Genomic DNA, 26,169 nt, shown 5'->3' on the forward strand with positions numbered 1-26,169 from the left:
GCTGTTTTGGGGGAGTGAAACATTTCTCCAACATGTGGCACATAACTGTGAAACACGCACACAAACACACACACACACACACACACACGCGCGCGCGCGCGCGCACATGCATATGCGCACAGGTCCCACTGTGGAAATCAGCGACACAGATCAAACTTTGATAGTCTGAATAAACACAATCCAGCATGTTTTTTCTTTTCGGTTTATGACTTATAATTTCCTACAGATGTAAATCATTGCGGGGTCCTTTACTGTGGAGGGCTGATAATTGTCTTTCCAAACTGTAACATTTGGAGAAAGAAAAGAAATCTGTGTGGAGTTCGCATGTTCTCTTCATCTACAAATTGCACTGCGCAAATGCTTAAAGATCAGTCGATTGCGCTGCGCATTTTACCAACAATAATGAGCATGCAATGGTCGCAATCTATCAATGGTGCAGGGTTATACTTGCGCAATCTATCGAATTAAGGATCTATTATTTGCGCAATCGGAAGATGCGCAAATGGCCCAAAAGCACCAGACATGCATATGACTCCTCCAGTCACTCAGCTCAAAATCGTTCCCACTGAATTGCCCATAGGTGTCAGTGTATGTGTCTGCCTGTGTTCGAACCTTCCTACCAAGGTGTCTCTTGCACTCTAAAGTTGGATAAACCATCTTCAAACATGGGTGGATTAATGTTTGCCTCTTTGTGCACATGTAAAAAGCATTTTTCTACCAACAGAAAGAGACAAATGCAGATGGATGCACCTTTGCACTAAGGTTATCTGAAGCGGTCCAAGCCTGATTAAGAACTTTTCCGTGTGTTTTTGCATGTTATCTCTATGTAATCTGGTTTTCTTCCACTGTCAGAAAAAACAAAAAAACAAATTATTAAGTTATCTGGACTAAATTTCCAGTTGGTGTGATTGTGTGTGATAATCTGGTGGCCTGTCCAGGGTGTTATGGTATCTTTGCCCATCAATCTGCCCCATTTAGACATCTGGTTATGGATGGATGATGTGAAATAGCATTTCTCCTGTTTATTGAGGCTGCAAACCAGTGAAGTGTTTCGCTCTGTCACATCCCAGCAGATCCATGGTTTGATTACCGGTTGCGTTTTGGTCTCCTTTCTCTGTGGCGATTCCATGTTTCCTCCGGGTTGCTGGACTTCAGAAGAGCACTATGGTTTATATAAAAACTTTGAGCAGTTGTGCCAGTTACTTATGCATAACGAAAAGCCATAAAACTTTACCTATCAGACGTAAAAGTCTTCTATTTGTATGCCTTTGAAAAATGTATATAAATGCAATTTTTGATTTGACAGTTGACACGATATTGACATATTATATGTCTATTAAATTAAACCATAATTACAATCTAGAGAATGTTTACAAGCTTTATTTGTGCTTTTAAAACTAGTTAAGAACCATTATGAAATGTAGTCCTCTTTCAAATAATGGGAAATGATCAAAATCATTGTTTACCTATTAAAGAAGTGGTAATTCCTCCAAAAACTGATCCACCAATTAAGATTTTAAAAACAATATGATGTTCTAATATCTGTTATTTGAACATAATTGCCTGGACTCCAATGTCAACCAAACCAAAAGTATTTAGATTTAAATACACAAACATCAGAAGATAAATTGTGCAGGGCTCTGATGAAGCAGGTGCTTGAGCACCACCTGGGGTCTGTCGGTTTGCGTACCTCCACCCTGTCATCTCCCACTTCAAAAACAAAAACCTAAAAAAAAACCCAGGAAGGGGAAAAACCCGAAATCTGGAAAAAGCTTGCAGTTTTTTTTTTTTCCTTCTTTCTTTTTATATTTGTCCAAAGTGGAAAAGTTATATCGACAAGAGCTAAATGTGACGGTGTCCTCGGAACAGTCTTAGTCAACACTGTCTGCAGACGAAAACAAAAATGTCGGTGGAATAAACACTGCGCTGTAACCACGGGCAGATCCTGACACCAACGACCCCCCCCCCACCCCGAAGACACACAACATCCACACACCATGCAGACGTTTGTGGCGCTCTTGTGTCACACCTTCGGTTACATTTTCACATCGTTTCTACGGCTCCAATTTTAATATTTTGCATCTTTGCTCATTCCTTTGTTGGATTTAAGTGATTGGTCTTGTTTTGGGATTGTACGCTCGTTACTTTTGCATTAACCTGCATGTTGTGGTCGTTTATATTCAGTTTATTCATTGATGTAGTGATTCAGTGGCTCACTGTGGTCAGTTTCTCTCCTGTTGTGGCTGTTCAGGATCTCTTGCATAGACTTTCTATGTCACTCTAGTACTCTGTAATAAACTACCCCAATCTTTAGAAGAAATCATAAAACAAAACAGTACAAACTGTCAAGTTAGAGCTCAGCCTGATCCTTAATCTCATTTGGTGAATTCAAACTACTCTGTCATCGACTACATTGGATGATGTAACAATCCTAAAAAGGACGCCTAACTTAAGATTTAGCACCACCAGCTGTTCAACTCTGTGAACTACTAATATTTTCCATCCATCAGTATGGAAGGAAATGTGCATGAAGAGGCATTATTTCTGGAAATTCTGTCAAATTTGGGATCGAAACTCAGCTGTGTTGACCTTAGCAACAACAACAATGGTTATATTTATGACCAACTCCAGTCTGCTTCGGTCACGTGTTCCATTAGCGAAACGCCAGGAGTCCCCGCTTGTGTCGAAGAGCAAACCAAACACCAGAAAGGTACGAAAACTACATTTTATTCTCATTTTAATTTCGGCGTGGGACAAGTACTAAAAATATTTCACTGTAGAATTGTTTGTGACAAATAAAAGACTTTATAACATCCATTTGGCGATCAATAAAAATTCTATTATTTGAAGGAAAGACACCTTTTTATGTGCATAAATCTTTATTTACATATTTGTCATGGTAAAACCGTACACAACACAGAAAAGACAGACTCCACAGGAATATGAACAAGAGACGGACAGTGGTTACAGTACAGGCTTCTTCGAGGTATTTCAAAAATTGAAAGTGCTCTGGTTTTCATTGATCTGGAATGCATAACCATCGTCGGTTGCTTCTGGAACCACAGATTCCACCACCTCCTCCTTTAAAAATAAAAGAAATTGAAGCAAAATGAGAGCCTGCTTGGGCAGTAAAATACCTGGGATGGACTGGTTTGTGTCAGACGTACCTCGTCAGAGAAGTACTTCTCAATCAGGTTAAGAGCGGCTTTGTAGACCAGCTCGTTCTCGTGAGACTGCAGAGCTTCGATCTTGTCCAGTCCACCACATTCCTCGATCATCAGGCACAGCTTGTCCGATTGGCCGATTTTATCCCCAGCCTAGGAAAACAAACCCACACGTCAGTACAAGAGTTCCCAGCCGCCTTTGGCAGAATATGCAGGCACATTTCTAACTCACGGTGAAGATATTGGTGATGGCATCCAGGATGACCAGGACCGTTTTGCTGTCCTTGGAGGACAGCAGACTCAGAAGAGGCTCGATCGCGTGGGCCTGAACAAGGTACACCACCTGCTCAACAGAGCCCCCGCTGGTGAAGTTCGTCATTGCCCACACGGCCTCTTTCTGCGTTTTGTAGTCGCCCTGTGGAGGCAAAACAAGTCGGTCAGGAGCGGGGAAAAGCTTCTCGCCTGTACTGGGGAAAGTCAAAAGGACACGTACCCGCACAAGCATGTCGACCATGTATGGGACGAGGCCGGCGTCGATGACCTCCTGGATTTGGGTGTCCTTCCCTGCCGTGATGTTGGACAGTGTCCAGGCCGCCTCTTTCTGGATGTTGGGCTTCCTGTGGCGCAGCAGCTGGGGGAACATGTTGAGGAGCCCCGCGTTCAAGACGGACTGGGTCTGTTCATCGGTACCAGTCACAATGTTGCCGATGGCGCGCAGAGCGGGAGTCTGAAAATGGGGAGACGGGATAAAATCTATGAGAATCTCAAGAGAGCCGAGTCTTCAGTGAACATCAGGGTCAGTAAAGAGTCGGACCGATACGTACAACTACAGACAGATCATCAAAGCCCAGCAGCTTCACCAGCCGTGGAATCACACCAGTCTGGACCACCACCTCGATGCGGTCGTTGGCGCCGTCCGTCAGGTAGGAAACAGCCCAACAGGCATCCGCCAACACCTCCAGGTCCTCGTGATGGAGCAGGCGGATGAGAACCGGCAAGATCTGTCGGATGGCGGCCATCGGAGGGGAGGGGTTCTTGTTGCGGCAGAGGTTGGACAGAGTCCACGTCACATTTCTCAGGTAGCCAGGCTGCAAGTGGAAGAGAGTGGCATGTATTAGACTGGGCGTCGCCTTGTGGCTCAGAAGCAAAGGAAACTTTCCATTCAAATAAAACTCACAGTAAACACAGTGAGTTCAGGGACGGACAGCAGACTCAGCAGAAGCGGCACAGCTCCATGTTTGATGACGATATCCCTGAGAGCTGATCCATCACCTTAAACACAAGTGCAAGCATTAAAATAAAATAAATAAATCTTCCTGCTACCAAAGATAGCATCTCAAAACAACAAAAAAAAAGTCTTAGTTACCTGCAATATTTCCCAGGGCCCAGACAGCCTGCTCACTGATGTGCTGGTGGTGGGAAGTGATCAGGTTGGTGAAAGCAGGAATCGCCCCTCCTTGCACCACAGCAGCAGTCTGATCACTTGTTCCGGAGGCGATGTTGGTCAGAGCCCAGGACGCCTCGAACTGGATGGGCGCGCAGTCCGACAGGGCCAGGAAGCCAACGAACTTGGGAATGAGCCCGGCGCTGATCAACTGGTCAATGGGAGGGTTCTTGTCGCGAGACAGGAGCTTTCTGCATTCAGAAAAGTAAAAAAAAAAAGTTATTTTTTTCCAAATTTATGCACCATCTGCGGCCGTACGATTTAGTGTCACTCATCCTTCAAACTCTTACCGTGCAGCCTGAGTGGCTTGGAGCTGCGACTCGATGTTAGCACCGTTCACTCCCGCAACGATCTCCTCCACCGTCCACTGCCTGGCGGCCTGCAGGTAGTCCATGATTAGTATAGCAAGAGAAACATGAGGGGGAGAACGTAAACTACAAGGTTTATTTTTTAATCATACAGGCTGGAATGACAAGCGTTGGGAAGTCACACGACAAAACGGGGATTTCCATTGCACTTTCATAATCAAATATAAAACATATTACCAGGTTCTATCAAATAAATTCACTAATAAATCCAGAAAACTCATGACTTGTTGCATTTATGAAGTTTCCATTATAGTGATAATATTTAAATGTATTCATCATAAACCATAAAGCAATAATTTCTCAGTGCAACTTCAATTTTTGTGATCCATCGTTGGCACCTTACCAACATTTAAGATGTGTTTTTACATGTTTTACTGTTCTTATTTTTCTCGATCACTTTAAAAAGCCCAAGTTGAGCCTTCTGCACAAACATTCTGTTCTTGTATACGCCTATGGTGTGTCTGTGAATGACAATAGAGCTATAGCGATCTATAGTTTATGACGGTAAACATTTCATACCTAATTTTTAGAATTTTGAAGAACAGCAGTCTTTCAGGTGATTTTGTCACTTCTTAAGGACTATCTATTTTGAGTTGAGTTCGTGCAATCATCCATACCCAAATGCCAAAGCTCATCGTCGGCAGAGCTCACCACCTTGTGCAAAACATTAAATTAAAGCAAAGACTTTCTATTTTCTGGTGATTGAGTGCAGGAAGTACACAGGTAAACTTAAGGTATGATGGGTACAGCGAAACCTTGATTACTGGGCTTTTTCACTCCCATTAAGCTTTTTTTTCCTTGTAGAAGTCCGAATCAGTTTAGGATTTTTTTGTTTTGTTTCTTCAAAAGGTTATTTGTCAGTTCCACCCCACACATTTCTTGTGGTTTTAGCTTTTTTCTCCATTTTTATCGCCCATTTGAAAGCTTTTGTATGTGAAAATGACTGTGTGCATAAATATAATGAAAAGAATTTTTGTTATTCAGGTGTAATTTTACAAAAGGCTATTGGAGCCAGTATAAAAAGGCCAAAGGGCCACATGCTGAACACCCTACCCTGCCTTGTTCACAATGTGAGCTAGAGATATAAAGTTAATTTGCAGGTTTTAACAACAGGACCTGATGACACAGTCAGTGCAATGTGGACATTTAAATCGAGCACTTGCTTCATTTCCACAGTGCTTTATTACCGTGGATTGGGGGAGATGAGAAGGTTTTACCTGGCCGTTTTGGCTTCTTTCCTGCAGAGGAGACGTGGCTTCATCATGGTCCGAGGTCACGTTTCTCCTCTTGAATATCTGGTCATCTTTCTTGGCCTTACGCAGCTCCACGTTCACCTCCACCCTCCTGCGGCGGAGCTCCTGCAATCGAATCCGGACAAAGTCAGGAAAAACGACAGAAGACGCGACGTTTGATTTGACAGCTAAAATAATAATAAACTGACATTGGCATCTCTGCCTTTGTTCTTGAACTGGTTCAGACGAGCAGCGTTCTCGGACATGTTTCCCCGAAATGACAAGCGGCTCAGCAGCAGTGACAGGAAGGCGTTTAAAGTCTGGTTTCTGCGTTAAAAAGACAACAAAACACAACAAAGTCACTTTACTACTACTGGAAGAAGTAGCGGACAGAATTACTTCCGAGAAAAGGAGGAAATGTCGAATAAAAAGGTGAGAACCAACGGAATGAAACTCACCTCGTCCAGGAGAAAAAGAATGTGGCGTCCAGCGCGTGCCGCACAGACCTTTAAAATACGCGGACGGAGCCTTCTGATTGGTCGGTTCAAGCGAACGCGTCCGCACGCCTCCGCTGATTGGCCATTTCGAAAGAAACTGGAAGTGGCGTAGTATTTTCAAAACATCGCGAGATTTCCGGCGGATGCTATTTTTTAAACGACACTATAAACATCTATCGATGAATAAATCATTGGAATTAAGCTAATAAACAGTATAAGGGCACTTTCAGGTCATATGTATTTGTAAATTAAGATTATTGTACAATTTCTGATATGCAAACGTGAATTTTAACATTTGTTTTCTTGAGAATCAGTTTGGACAACTCAGAAAATACAGTCTTCTACCTCTATTATAGAATACACACCACTCACAAAAACCTGGATATTGTGCTTTTTGGTGAAATTTAAGGAAAAGGCTAAAAGCTCATGCCACAGTGAGATTATATCACGGGGGATTGAACCTGAAGGATACAAGGGTGATTTCCTCGTCTCAAACAATTTATTGAAACAAAACCCAACAACACTGTACTGCATTCACAAAAGTGTAGGACAGTTCTGTCTTGACTAGACTCACATGCTACTGCAACACCATTACCACCACCAAAGGTTCATAATGCTGATCAATAAGGCGTCGTCTTGGTCTCATGACGTCAAAATGTGAACAGCATTGACCGTTTAAACGCCAATTCTAATGGAACCAGGACATTTATCGGTGGATTCATGGATCAAACACCTGTTGTGATTTGTTCACCTGTAATGGTTAAAGAGCATTTTAGATTCATCCTGAAATTTGAATATCCCAAACCTTGTTAGTAGTGTATGTTTTGCACAAACAAATGCTCGGAAACACTTTACCATCGTATAAAATATGTTTATGAAAACCTTACGATATTCAATTTTTTTTTTTACAGAATTTTTTTTTTTTTAAAACTATTTAAATAAAGAAAAAAAAAAAGAAGAAATTAAACTTAAAATGTCTATGAATGACATTTGTTTTAATTCATGGAAATTACTTGTACATTTACAATAAATTGTAATATATTTAATCGTGCGTTATGTTGAGTAATGAAAAACAGTGGAAATGCAATAAATAAAAACAAGTCAGTCTTTTAAATTTTATTAAGTTCCATATACATCAATATTTCTTCAGCTGTAATACAAAAAAAAAAAAAAAAAAAAAAAGTGAAAATCCAATGAATTTTTACAAACAGGCAACAACCTTCAGATCCTCGGTTCCATCCTTCTCAGTCAGAGCCGTTCATTTAGCTTATTCCTGCACTAGGTTACAGAAACGTGAACCAAGCAGACGACTAATGTCCAGATATTTCAACCGTCTACTTGTGACACTTTGGACTTTAATGAAATGGGAGTTGTAACATTGTTCCACTGTGACATCTGAATTTAGACAACTTTTAGACGATGCTCAGTGAAACTCAGCCTTTGTATGATCCGGTTTCCTATTTCAATAGACGTGATGACCACGAGGATGGCCTGAGGGGTTTATTTTTCATCTTTACCATGTAAGAAAGAAAGAAAGAAAAAAGATAAAAAAAAAAAAAAGAAAAGTACATGGAAATATGAGTGCTCGATAAGAGTCTTTTCTCCGAGGTAAACTTTCTTCTGAAATGCCTCAGTTGTTCTCGCTCCTGTGTTCAGTCCCACAGACGAAGAGAAGGTCCGAGAGGGTCCCATAACGGCTGAAACGGGCAGAGGAGGAGGGGTCGGGCGCTCTGCTCTGTCCAGGTAAAAGCAGCAAGTGTGCTGGTCACCCCTCCCCCGGCGACAAGGTCGAGGGGAGCAAATCCCCCCCCAAAAAACTCAGGTGGAGGCAGAGTCCGCCACAGAGATACAGTTCCAAAAAAAAAAAAAAAAAAAGCCATATTCTTGGCAAGTGCATTTTGTTTGCGCGATGTGCGATGGTTTCTAAGAGGCTGAAGAAGACTGAAGCTTGTTGTTATGAGACCTACAGGATGTGGAGAGAGGGGAGAGTTGAGAGCCCTTTGCAACTTCATTATTGAAAAAACAAACCCACGACTACAGACCGATTCACCTTAATGTGCAAATGATGTCCTCTCACACAAACATACACTGTTAAAACAGCTTTTTTTTTTTTTTTTTAAGTGATAGATTCCTTAAAAGCAAGCAGTCCATAATCTAATAATGAAGTTATTCTTCTTCAGTGGAAACAGTTTTTATTGGACAAAAGATGATCACTGGTTGCCAGAAGTCAACAAGGGGAGTGATTTGTTTTCAGACATTAATAGTAAAGTGAACTAACACACGGATCAGCCCAGTTAAAAAGCACTGAGAATAGTCAAATCTCAGTAAATATACAGTTTCCGCTTGTTTTGCTTCCAGGTTCGCCAGAGGCGGCGGACCCCCGGAAACCCAGACTTGCTTTGTACAGATGAACTGAACAAGTGGAATAGAACCATGAAAGCACAGAACCACGTTCTGTTTCTTGACACTTCTGACTCATTCCAGATTTTCAGGGTCAGAAGACGGGAGGCCAAGATTAGACATCTTGTTTTATTCACCACTAACTGAAGCTTAACTTTCTATTTTTCTGACCGTGATACGAGTAGAAAACACTCCCCTATGCTGACTTCCGACTACAAATTGCTTCCCGATATCGTTTCTGGTGATAAGTTCACCTGGAGCTGCTTGAACCTGATTGTCTCACAGTGGGATGTGACCGCATCACCTGGAGTCCATAAATAGTATTTTACACATATATTATTGTATTTTGGTATGAGAGCGACGACTTTGGCACACCAAGGGAGAAGACTCTGTGTCGCCGGGCTTCTTCCTGAAACAACAATCAGACGGAGAACGAAAGCGTGGGAATCCTGCAGCCATGTTGCTGTGATCGACGGGGAATGCCTTAATGAGCAGAGGAAGCCGCCCACGACTCTGAACCGAAGGAAACGGAGGCCAGATTCCTCGCTCCCGATCAAATAATACTATCTAAAATTAGTCGCTTCACTCGTGTTAAAACAGTCAAATATATCACACGACGTCTGTACATGATAAAACATTCAGAACAACCAACAGCTCCGTCCGACTCTAAGAGAAAAGTAACATACAAAAGTTGTCATAAATATCTCTCTATAATAAAATATGCAGCTTTATAAAGTTTAGTCGACAACATCATCAACGGAGAACAGAAATAAATACAAGCTGGAACTGAAGTGCGTTTAAAATCCGACTGAAGAGACTCCACGCTGGAAAGATGTCAGATTGTTGGTTTTTGGACGAGAACAAAGTATCTCCCTCAATTACATTACAACGCTTCTCAACATGGCTGCAATTTATTTTCAAAAACTTTGAACTGGGGGTGTGTGTGTGTGTGTGTTTGGTGGTGGTTGTTTTTTTTTTCTCTAACTTTTGGAAGCTCAAGGATTTTTTTATTTATTAATTTTTTTTTGTGTGTGTTAATTTTACTAGAAACCCCCAGCCTCCAGTCCAGACTCCAGCTAGACTGGCCCACTTAAGAATTTGACAATCTGCAAGAAAGAAGAAAATGGGATGGCATAAATCAAATGGCATGCAGCAAAAAAGGTGAACAGACACAAATGCAAGATGACGCACGGTAACGATGCGTTAAAGACTTCTACCACCTGCAGTTGTTTTTAAAGGCCCACAGAGAAACATTTAAAGGTGCAACGTGTGAAACGTCCACGAGTCTTTAGTCCACTGGGGGGGGCAATAGAGAGTCACTGCCGCAATCAGTGACTCACTGCATCACCTTGTGGTGATGAGTGGTATTACAAATGTGTGCTGAAATTTGGCCCCCGTTTGTACGACAATCTTTCAAGTGAAAAGTTTGTTTTTCGGAAAAGTTTCACATTAACGATGCCCAATTACATGTAAACGTCAAAAATGCTGAAGACGATGGTAGTTTTCATGTTGGGTCACTAGTGGGTGCTGTTTAATGGTGGCGAGTACCTGGACGATGAATAAAGATGGTCACTAAGGTGTCAGCTGTAAAACTATCAAGTCCCAGGAGAGGATTGATTTGCAGTCATGCTACTCTGGAGGCCGCCATTGTCGTTACTGTCCATCTACTGAGCATGTGCAGAAGAACTATTTACTACAGCCGTGGTGCGCAGGCACAATAGCAGCGTTTGAGAAAAGTTGCATTTTCCACCCTGTTTACATGGAGACCGTGTCGGAGCATTATCAAAACGTTGTGTTTAACCCGTTTCCATGGAGACGGTGCATTTTCAAAAAGTTGCATTCCTGCCGGTCCCACGGGGACAGACCATAGAGATAGAGGCGGGACGCCAAAAAGTTCCATCTTGGGAGCCGTTTTCATAAAGTTACATTTTCAGCGACTCCAAGCACCGTTGTCGTGTGTAAACTGAGACCCAAAACCCAACGAAACTTTTACGTTTTCACTTGAAAATGTTGTGTAAATGGGGCTTTAAGTTGATTTACACATTATACCTTTAAAATAAACTGAAGGCCAACGAGAATCTACAAGTGAAGCCACTTCTACAACAACACAAATACTACACACATGCCAGTGGTTCAAAAGGAGGGAAACAAAGTGAACGGCGTGAGTGACGTGAGGAGAGCTGATGCCTTGAAGCACGCGGACGTCGAATCTGTTGCTTCGACTCACCTGCTCGCTTTGAATCCTTTCAGCTTCTGTACAAAGAAGGCTTCGAGCACCTCGGCACACTGAAAGAAGGGCGTGTCGTTGGGGTTGTAATAGCGGCAGTTGTCGAAGATTTTGGTCACGTCTGCCACGAACTCCGTGAGCTTGTGGTAATGTCGCTTCTGCAAGCGGGTTTCCATTGTGGAAAAGTCTGGGTGCACAGGACGCATCACGTGTTAGTATCGCTCTGAAATCCCCAGCTTGGAAAGCAGGTTTTAATCATGTAATCAACTGAAGCAAATTAATGATTGGAAGTTTCCACAGCGGGAGACACACTGCATATTGTACACAGCTGAAGAACATTGAAGAACAAATCAGACCACTTAGGTCCGGTTTGCATAATTGGATGGTGAATCCTGAAAAGCCAGAATCAAATAATAAAGTAGGACAGAGCTCCATTTAACATCTTCATTCATGCGCACTCACACCAGCCAGGCAAGAGGGCGAGCAGCTAACAAAATGTCTGTGAGGCTCCAATGAATCTAATCAGAGTGCTGCAGGTTCAACAGTTCCAATCACTTCCTGCTTGTTCTTACCCATCGGCTCCTTGATCACGCGATAGTAATCCGGCGCGTCGTGGGGTTCCACGGGTTCGAGGAAAGGCCACGCCATCTTGTGAGTCTGAAAATACAAAACGACAACTTTAAATCTTTTGCCATCGGTGCGGAAACCAGGTAAACGTGACTAAATCTTTAAAGAATGCCTTAAGGCCTAAACTAAACCCGTTTAAGTTGAGCTTCGTACCTGTAACGAGCGTAATATTCTTTTCAAGCCCTCGTAGTCTTTGTCGGTGAGCGGCGTGAGGACCGTCATGGCGTCTTCCGTCGACTGGCACTGCGGACACACGTACACGTCGATGTGGTTGGCTTCGCTCTGCAGGATTCCCACACAGCGCCCGTGGTACCAGTTCTGACAGCGATCGCAGCCGATGTAGAACCTGCGAGGTGGCGGACGTGGACACACGCTGGTCAGGAAATGCATCGTCAAGAGACACACCAGGACATTTTGAGGAATCGAATAGACGGCAGATTACTGTGATTCGTCATATGGCGTCCGGCAGATGCAATACAGCTCCTCGTTGCTTCCTCCCTCTTGTCCACGTTTACAGTCGTTACACACGAAATCCTCCAACTTCTTGGCCTCCTTCTCAGTGATGCCGACGCAGGCTCCATGGAACCAGTTGGAGCACAGGTCGCATCCGATGTAGAACCTGAGAGGAAAGTCCATTCAGTGATTCCTGTTGAGATTTTAATGTAAAAAAGGAGGTTGATTCTTACTTGGACTCGTCGTAGGGCGTTTTGCAGATACAGTACAGTTTGGTGTCCTTCTTGTGATCCTTTGAGGTAGAAGAGAGCTTCTTCTTCTTCTTGTGTTTCAGCAAGCTGGGGTCTCTCTCTTTCTCCCGCTCCCGGTCTCGGTCCTTGTCCCGCTCCCTGTCCCGATGTCTGTCTCGCTCTCGGTCTCTGTCTCGTGGTCGATCGCGGTCTCTGTCTTTCTCTCTGTCTCTGTGTCGGTCTCTGTCCTTGTCCCGCTTCTTGTCCTTGTCGTGATGCCTGTCCCGGTCCCAGTTCCTGTCTTTGTCTTTGTCTTCCTCCCTCTTGCGTTTATGAGAAGAAGAGGAGGAAGAGGAGGAGGAGGGGGGGACGGGTGAGGTCGCTGCGTGGCCGCTGTGCGAGGAATGTGTCGAGTGTGAGAGATGCGAGGAGGCGGCGGAGGAGTGGGGCGAATGTGAAGAGGCCTTCACTGTTGCGGCGGCGGCCTGCGCGATCGCGGCTCGGGCTTTCTCCTTTTCTCTCTGTAGCCTGGCGATGTCTCGCCTGAGCTCCTCCTGAGACAAAAAAAAAAAAAAAGAGAAGATGAAGCCTGATTAAATAAGCAGTCCTATATACTCAATTTTCCATGTTGCTGAATGTGTAATAACCTGGACTTGCAGCTGCAGCTCCTTGTCCAGCAGCGCCCTCTTCTTCAAGATCTCCGCCTTCAGCTGCTCTTTGTGCTTGTAGAGCAGCGCCGTCAGCTTGGTGGCGTTCTGCTTGGAGCGCTTCTGCTCCACCACCTCCTCCTTCTTCCTCTTCTTAGCTGCCTGCTTCTCGTCCTTCTCGATCTTGTCAAGGATGAACTTCATCACCTGGTTGCACACGATCATCCTGCAGACGGAGAACCGATGGGGTTAAGATCCTGTCTGAATAAACCGCTCAGATTTTAACCCCGTCAGGCAGGGCGACCAACTCCAACACATCCAACGCACACGATTAACTATGAATTCACTCTCAGACTTCATGTTGTATGCCATGTATGTACGTATAGGTATGCATTATATATGTTTGATAGATTGCTGCCCTTGCCCTCCTGTCAGAATCCCCCCCCCCCACCACGCTGCTTGTTACTCCCTGAAGGTGTGCAGTTTGTTGGAAGATGTTCAGTAACATTTCCCATCATGAGATATTGAGTTCAAACCTCTGGTTCTCCTCCCGCTCCGCCGCAGCCAAGGACTTTCTCTGCTTCAGCTGCTCTGCTGTTGCATTCTGCTTCACCGGCACCTGCCAATCAAATGCATGTTAATGGAAACAATATCTGGACCCCTGATTTTAACTGCTGTTGGAAAACATTCAGTTTGACTTCATTGGAGTCACACCTGCTTTTGGATGCCATCTGTGGAGCTAACCGCCTGCTCTTTCTGTTCCCTTTTCGTCTCGTGATGTTTCTTTTTCTTTGGTTGTTGTTGTAGCTGCTGCTGTTGTTGTTGTTGTTGTTGCATCCTCTGAAGCTGCTCCTGGACACTTGCTGGTGCCTGTATCGTCACCATATTCTGTATCTGGTGGGCTTGGATTTGTCCGCCGGCCTGTTGGATCTGGATAGGTAGTTGTAGTTTGATCTGCTGGGGAACAGCGCCACCCTGCTGCTGTGCCTGCGCCTGGATTTGGGCTTGGATCTGGGCCGCAACGTGTGGCGGCAGAGCCGAGAGCAGCTGGACGGGCTGCTGCAGGCCTGGAACGGTGATGAGTTGATGCCTGATGGGGGACTGGACCTGAAGCTGTGGCTGTGTTTGAGTTTGGTTTTGAGGTTGGAACTGGACTTGGAGCTTCGCTTGGGTTTGGACCTGGAGTTGCTGCGGGACTTGGTTCTGCTGCGTGGACTGGACTTGAAATTGCGCCTGGGCTGGAACTTGAGCGTGTACCTGTGGTTGCTGCTGGGCCTGAGCTTGAATCTGGCTTTGTTGCTGGAACTGGACCTGAACCTGGGGGTGGAGCTGGGTTTGGATCTGAGTTTGTGGCTGAAGCTGAGTTTGGGCCTGAGACTGAACCTGAGGCTGAGGCTGAGACTGAACCTGGAGCTGCGGCTGAGCCTGGGGTTGGGTTTGCGCATGTGTTTGAAACTGGTACTGAGGCTGGACCCTGGCTTGGAACTGGGCTTGACCTGGGGCCTGGACCTGGGGCAAGGTTTTAGTTGGGGACTGAAACTGCACCTGAGGTTGAATGGGAGTGACGGGCTGCGATTGGGCTTGGGGCAGTTGCGGCTGAATCTGTGTCCGTGGCTGAAACTGAACTCGGACCTGGGGGTGGAGTTGAGCTTGTGCTTGGAGCTGCGCTTGAGCCTGAACGAGTGGCATTTGTTGGACTTGGCCGCCGGGCTGGACCTGAACCTGTGTACAGACTGAGGCTTGAGGCTGCGGGGGTCTTATAGTGGTGACCACAGAGGAAACTGGTAATCCCTTCATGTGAACCTGCACTGCTGAAACTGGAATTTGGGTCACTTGCTGCATGGAGACAACAGCAGGGTGCTGGACTTGTGCTTGAGTGTGAGGAGTTAGTGACGCCTGAGGCAGAGGGGTGATGGGGGAATGTGTGGAGCTGGATGAGGGACTGGAGGCGGGAATTGGTGGAGCAGCAGCCTGTTGCACTGGCTGCACTAAGGTCTGCAGTTGAGATGATGCTGGAGCCCAGGCCTGGGGCTGCACGACCCCCTGCTCAGTCAGGGCTGCAACAAAACACACAAGGAAAATAAATTTCTCAAATTGGATGGTGAATGGTTAATGGTTTGTTGGCACCATGTTGGGGTTTCTTACCTGGCACTGAAGGTGTTGTAGAGGTGGCTGTGACGGGTGTGACCACAGCGTTTGCTACAGCAGCATGAAGTGGAACAGGAGCCGAGGCTTGGACTTGGGTTAGAGCTTTGGCTGGGGATGGGACAGCGACCTGGGCCGACACGACAGCGATGACAGGAGCAGAAACTGGGGCGAGAGCAGGGGTGGGAACTTGGACCGGTGAGGGAAGAGAGGCAGAACCGGGCATTTGGACTGGTATTGTGGCTGCTTGGGTACCAGCCTTGACTGGGGACATAACAGAAGGAGGGGCAACATGCATCTGCTGCCTTGGGGGCGAGGGCAAACCTGGGGCTTGAGATTGTGGGGCAGCTTGCCCTGGGACCAGGGGTGAAGCAGTGGTGTGGCTTTGCATGGGGAGCAAGCCTGGTGTGAGGGGGGACAGCTGGTTCTGAGGCATCATTTGGGTTTCAACGAGATTTCGTGTCGGTGCTGAAGTGAAAATATGCTGACTCAGAGCTGGACCTGCACTCGGTGCTGGGGAAGGCGTGGATATTGCACCATGGGACTGCATAGCGACTGAAGCAGGGGCGGAGGCCTGGGTTACAACTTGTGGCAAAGCAGGCATGGGAGCGGACAATTGTTGCTGTTGGGGTACGCATGACGGAGCAGCAGGCGAGACCTGTGTTTGCAGTGATGTCTGGGCTCCAGCCTGCAGCGGTGCAGCCATGTGGGCTGCCACATGGGTCTGCATGGGAACAGAAGCCGGGGCGGGAGCCAAACTTGGCATTTGCACTGGACCCGTCGCGTGCTGTGGTGCAGGCAGGGGTGCTGTCATCTGTGTTTGGGCGAAGGTTGAGGGAGTGGTCTGGACTGGTGCGGGGGCTCTCGCTAGAGTGGATATTTGGGTTTGGGGGGACATGGCGGGGGGCTTAATGGGGGCTGTGGTAGCTGGAACTGTTGGCGACGGGACAACGGGAGTGAAGAGGAAGCGCTGGACCTGGCCATTGGGCATGGCTGCTTGCATCAGTTGCTGACCAGGGCCGGGGATGACAGTCACACCCTGGGGGATGATTTGCAGCTGGCCCTGTGTCTGCCCTTGACCCTGGATCACCACCGTCAGGCCAGGGTTTCCTCCCTGCAGTGCATCAGGCAAAAACATGTGTCAATGTTTTCTTATGCAGAGTCAACTATCTGAAAACAAGGATAGTAAATCGACTTGAAGAATACACAGTTTAAAAGCATTCCTTACCTGTGCACTCTGTGTTAGTTGCATGAGCTGTGCCATGGTGAGTTTGACTTGACCCTGCTGGGGTCTCTGAGGCGCAGCTCCAGGGGCTTGTCCTGGAGGTGTAGCGCTTGCACATGGTGGTGTCCCTGGACCCACTGCTCTCTGCACAGGGCTGGAACCGGGAGCTACAGACTGGCCACGTCCCATCTGGCCGACAGCCTGCTGAACTTGACCTGGACATAATAGAGATTTAGTATTTAAAAAAAAAAAGCATGTGGCACAAAGGGATGATGGCTTGTAATTGAAAAGGAAAACTCATGAGCACCTGGTTGAGCCAATCCTGGACCTTTGACCATTGCTGAGCCCACAGAGGTAGACGGGGTGAGAGATTGGTTCATTGTGGTACCTGGCTGTGTTTGGCCTCCCGCTGGAGTGATCTGTGAAAAAACAAAAATTAACAGTAATCGTTGAAAATGATCATTACCTTCAGGTCCGATATATAAAAGGACAATAGTGTGAGACAGTACAAACCTGCTGTGGAGAAGCTGAGGTGGAAGTCGTGGCTCTGAGGTTGATGTTGCCAGTTTTGGGATGTAGTGTGCTGTATGTCCGAAGGTTTGCAGGAGGCCCGGAAGGGAAAATGCCCAGAACTTTCTGCTGGACGACACCTGTTGATGAGAGGAATTACGTAAGGAGGAGAGCAAATAAGCACTGAGAGAATCAAGCAGGTCAACAATGTACAATATTGGTGAAGCATGCATTGGTGTGTGTATATGAGTCTTTTGATTAAGACGGTATAGTTTGGGGTAAATGTCGAGATCCTATTAAAATGGCTGTAAAAATGTTAACAAAAAGAAAAAGAGACTCTAAAGTGTTTTTTAAAAAAAAAAAAAAAAAAGAAAGACACTAGTGGCTTTTTTCAAGCTCAGTGCCAACACGTCACGACAAAGCGCGTCCCTGCCATCTCTTCCATCCATTCCGGCAAGCCCAAACCGGGTGAAATGGATGACACTCATGCTCCCTACCTCCTTGAGTAGTGGGCATGCTGAGCGTGACAATCTTGCTGTTAGCGGGCAGCGGGAGTTTGGCGGCGAGGACTTGGCCAGCCACAGTGACTGGGCTGCCAGCGATCTGGAAGGTTTGCTCTGAGGTGGCGATGCTGCTAGCCACCGTGGCCACCGCTGCAAGACACACCATGCCACCTGGCGTCACGCGTACCCGCAAGGGCCACCACAGCAACCAGTGCGCGGCTGTGGTGTCCACTGCAAGATCCCAGTCAGCAAAGTGACCGATTCTTCAAAAACTTTAGGACTTAATGTTTTTTAATCCTGATAAAAGCGGTTTACCTGTATCTTTTTACAGACCACACTATAAAGATTTTTCTCGTTGAGGTAAAAGTGGACACCACTGGCCACGGTATCATTTTGGTGAAAATGGAAAACTGAGACCCAAAATAAAAAAATGAAAAAATTGTGACAAGTCATGCCGATGATTCAAAACGTTAAACGTTAAATGAAAAAGAGAATGGAAAAAAGAAAAAAAGAAGACAATTTCACATGAAATGTTGTGTGTGCCTGCCGCTCGTTGCTGACAAAGTCATAAAAGTTGAGTATAAATCCCATCTGCTTTAAATGGGAATGTCTTTGCAGGTTATTTGTGGAAACGGTTTGAAGAATCATTAGCAGAAGTCTTGGCACACAATTCCCAAATTTTCCGCACATTTTGATGTGCTTTTTGTGTCTGTGCTCCCTGAAGAAAAAGATTAAAAAGAAACGCTCGCCTAGGATAGTAATCTTTGGGCCTCACCTCTTAAAGAGGCAGGCACACAGAATAAAGAACTCATTTTTTTTGTCCCTTTTCCACCAGATGATGATGCACGAGGAAACCCACTGTTAGCCCTTCCACCTGCTCACCTGAGCTGTTGCTGGTCTGACCCTGTTTGACCCAGGAAGCAAAGGACTGATGGAAGTTCTTGTCCTGCTGGAATGAGACCGGAGAGCCCAGTTTGGAGGCCAGGACCATCTTGGTTCCGGGCGTCACTTGACCCCCTCTCAGGCTGCTGGACGCTGGGGCGCTGGGGGAGTTCGCTGAGGACGTGGAGGTGGTCGTGGACATGGTAGTGGTCGTACCCGGCTTCTGCTGCTCCAGACGCTTCTGAAATACAATGTTGAGAGAGATGTCAACAGATGGAGAGGTATCAGTATTGATAAGAGTCAATTCAGCTACTCGCTTTTTACAGGAGCTGCAACAGTGAACTACTGAAATTTGTACATAAACTTGTCCAAACTGTCAATACAACATGATGTGCCAACAGGCAGGACACCATTGGTATTAATATAAATGCTGAATATATTAAAAATAAAGTGAAATCAGCCTTTATTAAAGAAACATACATTGATTTTTGCTCTCGTGGTCACTATTTATGCAAATTCCCTCTATATAAACAATACATATGTTATATTTATATATTTTTTAAACCATTTCTTTTCCCCCTTTGGGGAAAAAACTTAAATGTTACCAGGTAGAACATCCTAATATTTCTTTATGCAAAGACGACATTTTGAATTCAGACAAAGGCATTAGGATGAGGTGATGGTTAAGCAAGTAGTAGTTGTCGTTGAGTTTATAGTGAATTAGCATTAAATGAATGGAAGTCAATGCATGTGATTGTGTGTGTGCTTGTGCTGCCACCTGCTGCGCAGCCAGTCTGGCCTGTTTCAGCTGGTTCTCTAAATGAGCCTTGACGTCCTCTGCCGTCTTCAGAGTCGCCCCGCTCTTTGAGGAATCCACACCCTGCGACTTTTCCCTTTCCAGACTGTACAAAGGAAAAGGAGTTGACACGTTGAAACTACCTCAAATAATGTTAGGACGAAAAGTCCTTAGGAAAGCCACTCTGTTTGTCTCACCGCTCTGAAAAGGCTCTGATCTCCCACAACTCCATTTCCTCTTCAGGTATCCACGTCTCCACGGCGATGGGCCCCGTCAGCTTAGTCGGTTCCTGCTTTTTAGGCCTCAATGCGCTTGAACGCAAGCCTTTCCTCTGCGGAGTCGGGGTTTCTGTCCAGAGAAAAAGTAAAAAGAAAAGTGAAAACTACATCTACAAAATGTTAAAATCTCTTGTTTTCTACATTTTTCAGATGGGTTACCTTTGGGAGTTTCTCTGTTCCCAATTGGACAGATGATCTTCCTGATGCAGTACTCTGACCGGATGCCATAGGGCCCAGTGTCTCTTCGCTTTATGATCTCCGTCGTGATGATGTCGGTGTCCGTGGTTTCTTGGGGGAAAATCAGATGTGCGGGTTCAATTAACTTTTTGCAATGCAGCAAATTATCGACACACAATGTTTTGTGCACAGACGAAGATTTCTTCAAAAGACATCATAAGAAAAAATATCCACAGAAGAGCAGATTCCCTCTCACCTTTCCGAGTTGTACCGACTGCAGCGGAGGGCTTCACGGCCATGTCGTCCCACCTCAAGCAGGCCCACAACAGCCTCAGCATCAGACTGACCCCTGCCAGCGACCTCACAGTCTGGAGACGGTACCTGAAGAGTAATGGGAGACATGAGCCACTAATCCCAACAACACGCAGCCAGTAGGTGCATTCATATCTAATATCTAACCTCCACGTGATCCCAAAGGTGGGCCGAGGTGAAGGGTAAGGCCATATATCCAGGGCGGGCTTAGCATTGTAGTTGAAGATGGGCACCTCCCTGATGCCCCCCTTCCTCGCCAGCCTCTTCAGGTCGTCGTTCGGCAGCACGAAGATGCTCTTCTTGCTGCTCTTGGTGACAAACTTGCGGTAGGACGGCAAGGCCGTGCCCGAGCGCAGCTTCCTGGCTCTCGAGAACCGGAGGAGGCTGACTCGGTCTTTGGTGGAATACTCTTTACTAATTGTCATGGCGCTGGTCCCGGTGTTCACTTTAGTGTCCGACACTGGAGGTTTCGCCTTCTGGGAGAGAGTCGCTCCGGTGGTGGAGACGGAAGAAACTGTGGAAGCCGCAGGTTGAGAAGTGACCGCAGGGTTACTGCTGGATGAGTCAGACGTTGGGGTGTTTGGAGGCTCCGATGTGGAGATATTTGCAGTGACCGAAGTCTTCAAATCTTCACTGCTAGTGCAATTTTCTGTGTTATTACTCATCTGGGAAGAAGGGTTAGAGGCTTGGAGCTTAGTGTGATTCTGTCCTTCACTGTCCTCACTTTTAGTCAGAGAGTCGCCTCTCTCTCCTACATGGTTTTCTAATTTTGGGACTTTCAGGGGAGGCGGGTGAACGGTGCCGGCCACGTCGTTTTGAGAGAGGTTGCCGTTCATAAGAGACTTCCCAGGCTCTTTGATTTCATCTTGAAGAAGACTTGCTGGGTCTGAGATGCTGTTTGGGTCCGAGACCAGGGTTTTACCATTCACCTGTAAAGGGCAGTTCTTGTTTGTGACGTTCTGCCCGTCTCCCTGGTCCACTTCCTCATAGCCACGCTTCTTTGGATTCTCTGGCACTCGATTCACCTCCTGCTTTTTATCTTCAGCCGTCTCTGATACACATTTGATTTTACTGAGCTCAGTGCCGACTAAAGGTCCCCCGTTCACTTCTTTATGGGCCTCCCCGCCGTTCCCATGCACAGCGTTTGCCTCCGTTTGTTTGCTCTGGCTGGGAGCTGCAGAGTCCGGTTGGATTTCTAAACTTTCAGTCTTTGCTGGCGTGTTCGCCTCCTCAAAGTCAAGTTTTTTAACCACATGGTCTTTAATTTGAAGGCCATCACTCTCCTCTACTTTTACAGACGGAGTCACAGCAGGTTGCTGCTTGCTCAGTGCCGTTCCCTCAGTCTTGACCCCGGCGCCGGGCTTCGTGGCGATCATTTTGGACAAAGTCGTATGCCTCAGCCGCTCCAGTCTCTGCTTCTCTTCCAAGGTGAACTGCTTGACCCGGCGCTCCAGGAGCCCATCCAACTTCGAGGGCTTAACCTTTTTCTTATAAGCCGTCCGCAGCTGGAAGCCTTCGCTCACATTCACTACATCGTAGTAGGTTTTCGATGCCGCCGTCTCCTCCTTCTTGGGTTGTTCATGAATCTTGGCTGGTTCTTCCTCTGCAGGGTGCACAGTAGGTGAGGAAGGGCCTTTATCTTCAGCTTCATCTGGGACAAGAATCAAAGAGGAAGGTAAATGATGGGAATTCAAAGTGGCAGAAAAATCGCGGTGATAAATTGATCTTAAACATTTACCTTTCTTCTCAGCCATTTCAGCAGTTTTGGGGCACGGGTCGACATCCATTTGTTCCTCTTCCTTCTTCTCATCTACACCCTCACCCTGCTCCTCCTCTGCAGGTTGTTCTTTCTCTTGTGAGGCCTGAGGTTTGTTGTCCTCTGAGGAGGCGCTCTGTGTCGACCCAGTGATGGAACCCTGCTCCTTTCCCTCTGCTGCTGTGTTTGAAGTCTCCAGCTTTTCAGTATCCGCTGACTTTTTCTGCTTATTTTTGTAAGCTGCTACTTTTTCTTTTTTCATTTTAGCTGCACCAAAGACAACAAAACAAGCATATTGACACAAAATATCTGCAGCTGGAGAACTAACAGATTTAGATATTGTGCTGATTGAGCTTTTACCCTCCAGTTCTTTGCGGTAGTTCACATTTGTGTTACCCGGCAGCTTCGGAACGAAACGCGGCACGCGAGTCTTACTGACCCAGTTCCAGCCGCCGTACCCGGTCACGCGGTACTCCTCCCCCTTCTGCTTCCACACCTACATGAACAAAACAAGAGGGAGACACATCAAGACAATTAGTCTCTGCATGAAAACAAACCAGAACAATATGCTGAACATCTATGCTTCGTTAAACTGAGAAACAACTTTATCAAAAGCACCAGTATGAAGATCAAATCTCACACAAAATTTATACTGCTTAAAACTATCAACACAGTCACCCTAAGAGACATCAGCCTGATGAAACTGCAAGGCATTTGGCAACCTCAGCAGTTACTTATGATTTTGCCAACGTATATTACATGGCGTGAATTCTACAATGCTCTTGAGAAACTACAAAGCAAACATTACTCAAAGTGCCAATTACTTCTAAACTACATTTGATTATTGGATTCAGTTTAAGTGTATGAAATATCCACATTTAAAATGTATTTCTGAGACAAACAATGAAGGAAAAAAGAATGACACTTCTCCACATACTTTAAAAATTATGGAGTTATTTTGTTTGAATTGGTTGCATGAATAAAAGTTAAAAAATTTAATAAATCAACACAGCACTGAAACAAATACTCTTTGTGTTTTTAGTGCACTTGGCTAGAGGTTTTATTATCAATATTTACACCCTGGAAGGTCTATGGAGATTTTGTTAAACTATTGCATAATAGCAATTATGTTTCAAACAGGAAATCCACTATAAGTGCTCAAAGTGCAGAATACAGGGTTGGAAATAATGATTTTTAAGTAAGCAGACAAAGTATTTTGAAGGTTGAGTTGGTGCAAAATGTAACAGCATCTTTGAAAACATTATCTTTTCTCATTTTCTGTTGCACCGTTACTGAGATCAGCAGGAAAAAAAAAAAAAAAAACTCTTTAAAAGAATGAGACTATGGATGGTGATGCTGAAGCAGAAAAACTGAGCCGTTAATTCTTTGGCTTGGAAGTAAATTCTAGAAACAAAGTGTGAAGAATCAGCATGCAGAGCACAAAGTCTTCTGTGAGAAACCATGCGGAGCCGATAGGACACATGAAAAGACACGGGATCTTTACCTGATGTTTGATGGGGATTGTGTACTTCACCCACGTGGCCTGCTGCAAAGTCTCCTCGTCCTCCAGCTTCTTCTCGCGCTTTTTCACCTTCTCTTTGTCCTCCCGCTCCATGGAGGTCATGCGATGTAGCCTGAGGCAAAACAGCACAAAGATGTGAGGAACAGGAGCAACACTGGAGACGTTATCGCTGTACCACTGCCTGGTCGAGTCCAAACAGCTACAAGCCTCCATGATATGAACACTTGTACTCTATTGAAGTACAGGAAACCCATCCTGCAATATCAAATGATTAATAAATAATATTATTAATACTCTGACGTAGTGCAGCTGAACACGTGATCCATCAAACAATCCATCTTTCAGATTGTGATAAAAGCGTCCAAGTTTGCAAACATGTTTCATCTTTAACCTTTTTGGTCTTTTCATGTCACTGCGAACAGGATTTGGCTCGTGTACTTCTCACAACTGTAACTGCCAGACTGTTTCTAAGAAAGTCTAGAAAGTACCAGAAATAAAAGAGAAGGAACTTTATGCTCATATACGAGTGATGAGAGTGGACACTGGGGCTTCTGCAGTAAGTCTGTTAAATCACAGACAGTTACCAGTGTGTCGCACATTTGTGAGATGTGCTTTTCAGTATCATCGGAAACACTAAATTATATCAAACTGCCAAGTATTTAGAATTCATTATTTTGGAAAATGGGACAGAAGCACTTGTTGGAAATTTGCAAGCACTGTTTAAACTATTATATGATATTATTGTATTGATTTTATTTTTTTTTTAATAGCTTCTACTCAACTCCCACTATCTGGATCTGCAAGTTCTCGTTAGTCCGTATCAAGTTTTGCTGGTTCCTTTTATTGTTCACGACAGCAGAAAAAGTGCAACATCCTCATCGTCCAAAACATACATTTCTATGCTGACATAATTTAAATCTCCAACATACCAATACCCAGTTTGAAAAAGGTGCACAAAACTGAAAACTTTATGTTGAATCTTGGTGCACGTATCACAAAGTGAATGTTTCATTCACTTATCTGCTGAACAAACAACACAATGGACCGGATACAGAATGAACTGAAATTATCAACAGTTACAATTAATAGAAGAACAAATATTGTCTGCCCCGCACAGTGTTTCATAAATCTTCCTTTTACCTCGTGTGTCCCAGAGAGTCTTTCCACACAGGCAGCATGACCACCGGCTTGATGGCACACTCCAGGATAGCCAAGGCCAGAGCAAACTCCCTCGCTTTGCTGCACATCTGCACAGCTTTGTTCCAGTTTGTCCTGGAAAGCCAAAGAAAAATTGTAAAAAAATAAATAAATTTTTTTTTTTTTTAAAGAAATGACTGACTGTTGTATTCCTGAGATCTAACCTGTGCGACGCCCAGTTGGGATGCATAAATGGTCCGGGGACGTTGGTCTCCAGCTGGATGATGGTGAGACGCAGGGTGGTGACGGTCAGACTCCTCGAGCCGTGGATGGAGCCGTTCCACTTGAACTCGGATGCGGAGGTCAGGCTGAACTTGTGGGAGAGGTGGCGCCGCTTGTCGTGGTCCTCGCGGTGCTGATGCTTGTTGAGCGCCAGGACGTTGGTGCTGTACTGGTTGTGGTAGACCCTGTATTTACCCTCCTGACCCAGCTTGAACAGGTTGTTCACATTCAACGTCAGGTCCTTCTTGAAGGTGCTGAGACGAGAGGACTCGCCGTCGGAGCAGATGGGAGACGACTGAAACGCGAGAGAAAACTGTGATTTTACAGGTTTGCTGAAAAAAAAAGTGTTCTGATGTCAGTTAAGCCGGGTCCACATTAACATGAGACCTTTGTCCTGCACACCACAGACCAGTCCATCCACCATGTGAGACTATGGTTTGTGATTACGGTAACAAATCAAATCAAATCAGGCTGTAAGAGATGATGTAGGTTACACTTCCTGTAAAAATACCATAGTGTTCTCAACTTTGAGAAAAGGAGATATTTTCTTTTTTGAAAATATAGATGGTGCCTCTATAACATGGGTGTCAAACATAAGGCCTGTGGGCCAAAACATTTTGGACATTTCATTGTATTTTACACCAGAGAGAATCAATAAAACTGGTTTTTCTGTAGCAATTGTTTAGTTTAGTGAAAACATTTTCATCACGTATACTCTGCACCACAACAAAGAAAAACTTTAAAGTTAAAATTTAAAGGTTATTAAGATACACTTTTACCAGTTTTGTAATCTTGACCCAAGTTATTCTGCCTCACCTCTTTGCTGTCTGTTGGTTGTTGGTCATTCGTCTTCACCCTCTCATTGTACTCGTCTGTTCATCAGAAAGCAAACGGAACCACGGGTCAGCAATTTAACACAAACAAACTGGTTTGAAAGTCAGTGCATAATTAATGTTTGCATTTTAAAGTTTACCTGTGCCGTCCTGACTGGTGAAGGAGGACTGGGACGACCTGTCGGCCAGTTCAGGCGGCTCCGGTTTCTTCAGGCTTGAAGGTGCAGAAGGCTGGCTGCTGCTGCTGCTGCTGCTGCTCACTTCAGGCTGAGATGACTGCTGCTGGGGCTCATCGGATGGAGCCACTTCACTGCTGGAATCTGCTTTAACGTCCTCATCTGGGGAAAAGCAGGGTCGAAAGAGTTAAACACAGCTCTGAGAGAAAGGGGGATGTTTAACTGAAAGCTGGTGAAGCAACAAGCTTGAAGCAAAGATGGCGGCTGCCCAAAACATGAAAAAAAACCCAAAACATGCCATTGTCGCTTCTGTAACTATCATTGGATTATTATTATCATTTGCTTT

The 26,169-nt window shown here is 45.4% G+C and overlaps 2 protein-coding genes across 2 annotated transcripts in view; both read right to left on the reverse strand.

Moving 5' to 3' along the window:
• Window positions 1–2,707: 2,707 nt before the first annotated feature.
• kpna2 (karyopherin alpha 2 (RAG cohort 1, importin alpha 1)) lies at window positions 2,708–6,725 on the reverse strand. Its single transcript, XM_080488867.1, has 11 exons — window positions 6,667–6,725; window positions 6,418–6,535; window positions 6,194–6,334; window positions 4,899–4,987; window positions 4,531–4,799; window positions 4,342–4,436; window positions 3,989–4,252; window positions 3,658–3,891; window positions 3,397–3,579; window positions 3,168–3,317; window positions 2,708–3,081 (listed from the first exon to the last, which is right to left on the reverse strand). Exons 2-11 carry the CDS (start codon window positions 6,472–6,474, stop codon window positions 2,992–2,994), a joined length of 1,572 nt encoding a protein of 523 aa, XP_080344993.1. The 5' UTR covers window positions 6,475–6,535; window positions 6,667–6,725; the 3' UTR covers window positions 2,708–2,991.
• A 1,871-nt stretch (window positions 6,726–8,596) lies between these two features.
• Window positions 8,597–26,169, reverse strand: part of bptf (bromodomain PHD finger transcription factor) — a 29,450-nt gene continuing 11,877 nt past the window's right edge. The window contains exons 6-31 of the mRNA XM_080487219.1: window positions 25,788–25,985; window positions 25,631–25,686; window positions 24,757–25,109; window positions 24,536–24,667; window positions 23,378–23,507; window positions 22,234–22,369; window positions 21,856–22,140; window positions 20,265–21,768; window positions 20,062–20,186; window positions 19,788–19,916; window positions 19,548–19,698; window positions 19,333–19,456; window positions 18,555–18,795; window positions 17,173–17,309; window positions 16,967–17,078; window positions 16,663–16,874; window positions 15,435–16,548; window positions 14,004–15,346; window positions 13,826–13,908; window positions 13,290–13,515; window positions 12,646–13,196; window positions 12,402–12,578; window positions 12,113–12,305; window positions 11,905–11,989; window positions 11,333–11,519; window positions 8,597–8,668 (exon numbers count right to left, since the gene is read on the reverse strand). Coding sequence (XP_080343345.1) covers window positions 8,629–8,668; window positions 11,333–11,519; window positions 11,905–11,989; window positions 12,113–12,305; window positions 12,402–12,578; window positions 12,646–13,196; window positions 13,290–13,515; window positions 13,826–13,908; window positions 14,004–15,346; window positions 15,435–16,548; window positions 16,663–16,874; window positions 16,967–17,078; window positions 17,173–17,309; window positions 18,555–18,795; window positions 19,333–19,456; window positions 19,548–19,698; window positions 19,788–19,916; window positions 20,062–20,186; window positions 20,265–21,768; window positions 21,856–22,140; window positions 22,234–22,369; window positions 23,378–23,507; window positions 24,536–24,667; window positions 24,757–25,109; window positions 25,631–25,686; window positions 25,788–25,985 — 8,024 coding nt within the window. The 3' untranslated portion in view covers window positions 8,597–8,628. The remainder of the gene's footprint in view (window positions 8,669–11,332; window positions 11,520–11,904; window positions 11,990–12,112; window positions 12,306–12,401; window positions 12,579–12,645; window positions 13,197–13,289; window positions 13,516–13,825; window positions 13,909–14,003; window positions 15,347–15,434; window positions 16,549–16,662; window positions 16,875–16,966; window positions 17,079–17,172; window positions 17,310–18,554; window positions 18,796–19,332; window positions 19,457–19,547; window positions 19,699–19,787; window positions 19,917–20,061; window positions 20,187–20,264; window positions 21,769–21,855; window positions 22,141–22,233; window positions 22,370–23,377; window positions 23,508–24,535; window positions 24,668–24,756; window positions 25,110–25,630; window positions 25,687–25,787; window positions 25,986–26,169) is intronic.

Source organism: Lipophrys pholis, assembly GCF_963383615.2.
Source record: "Lipophrys pholis genome assembly, chromosome: 19".
Taxonomy (NCBI): Eukaryota; Metazoa; Chordata; class Actinopteri; order Blenniiformes; family Blenniidae; genus Lipophrys; species Lipophrys pholis.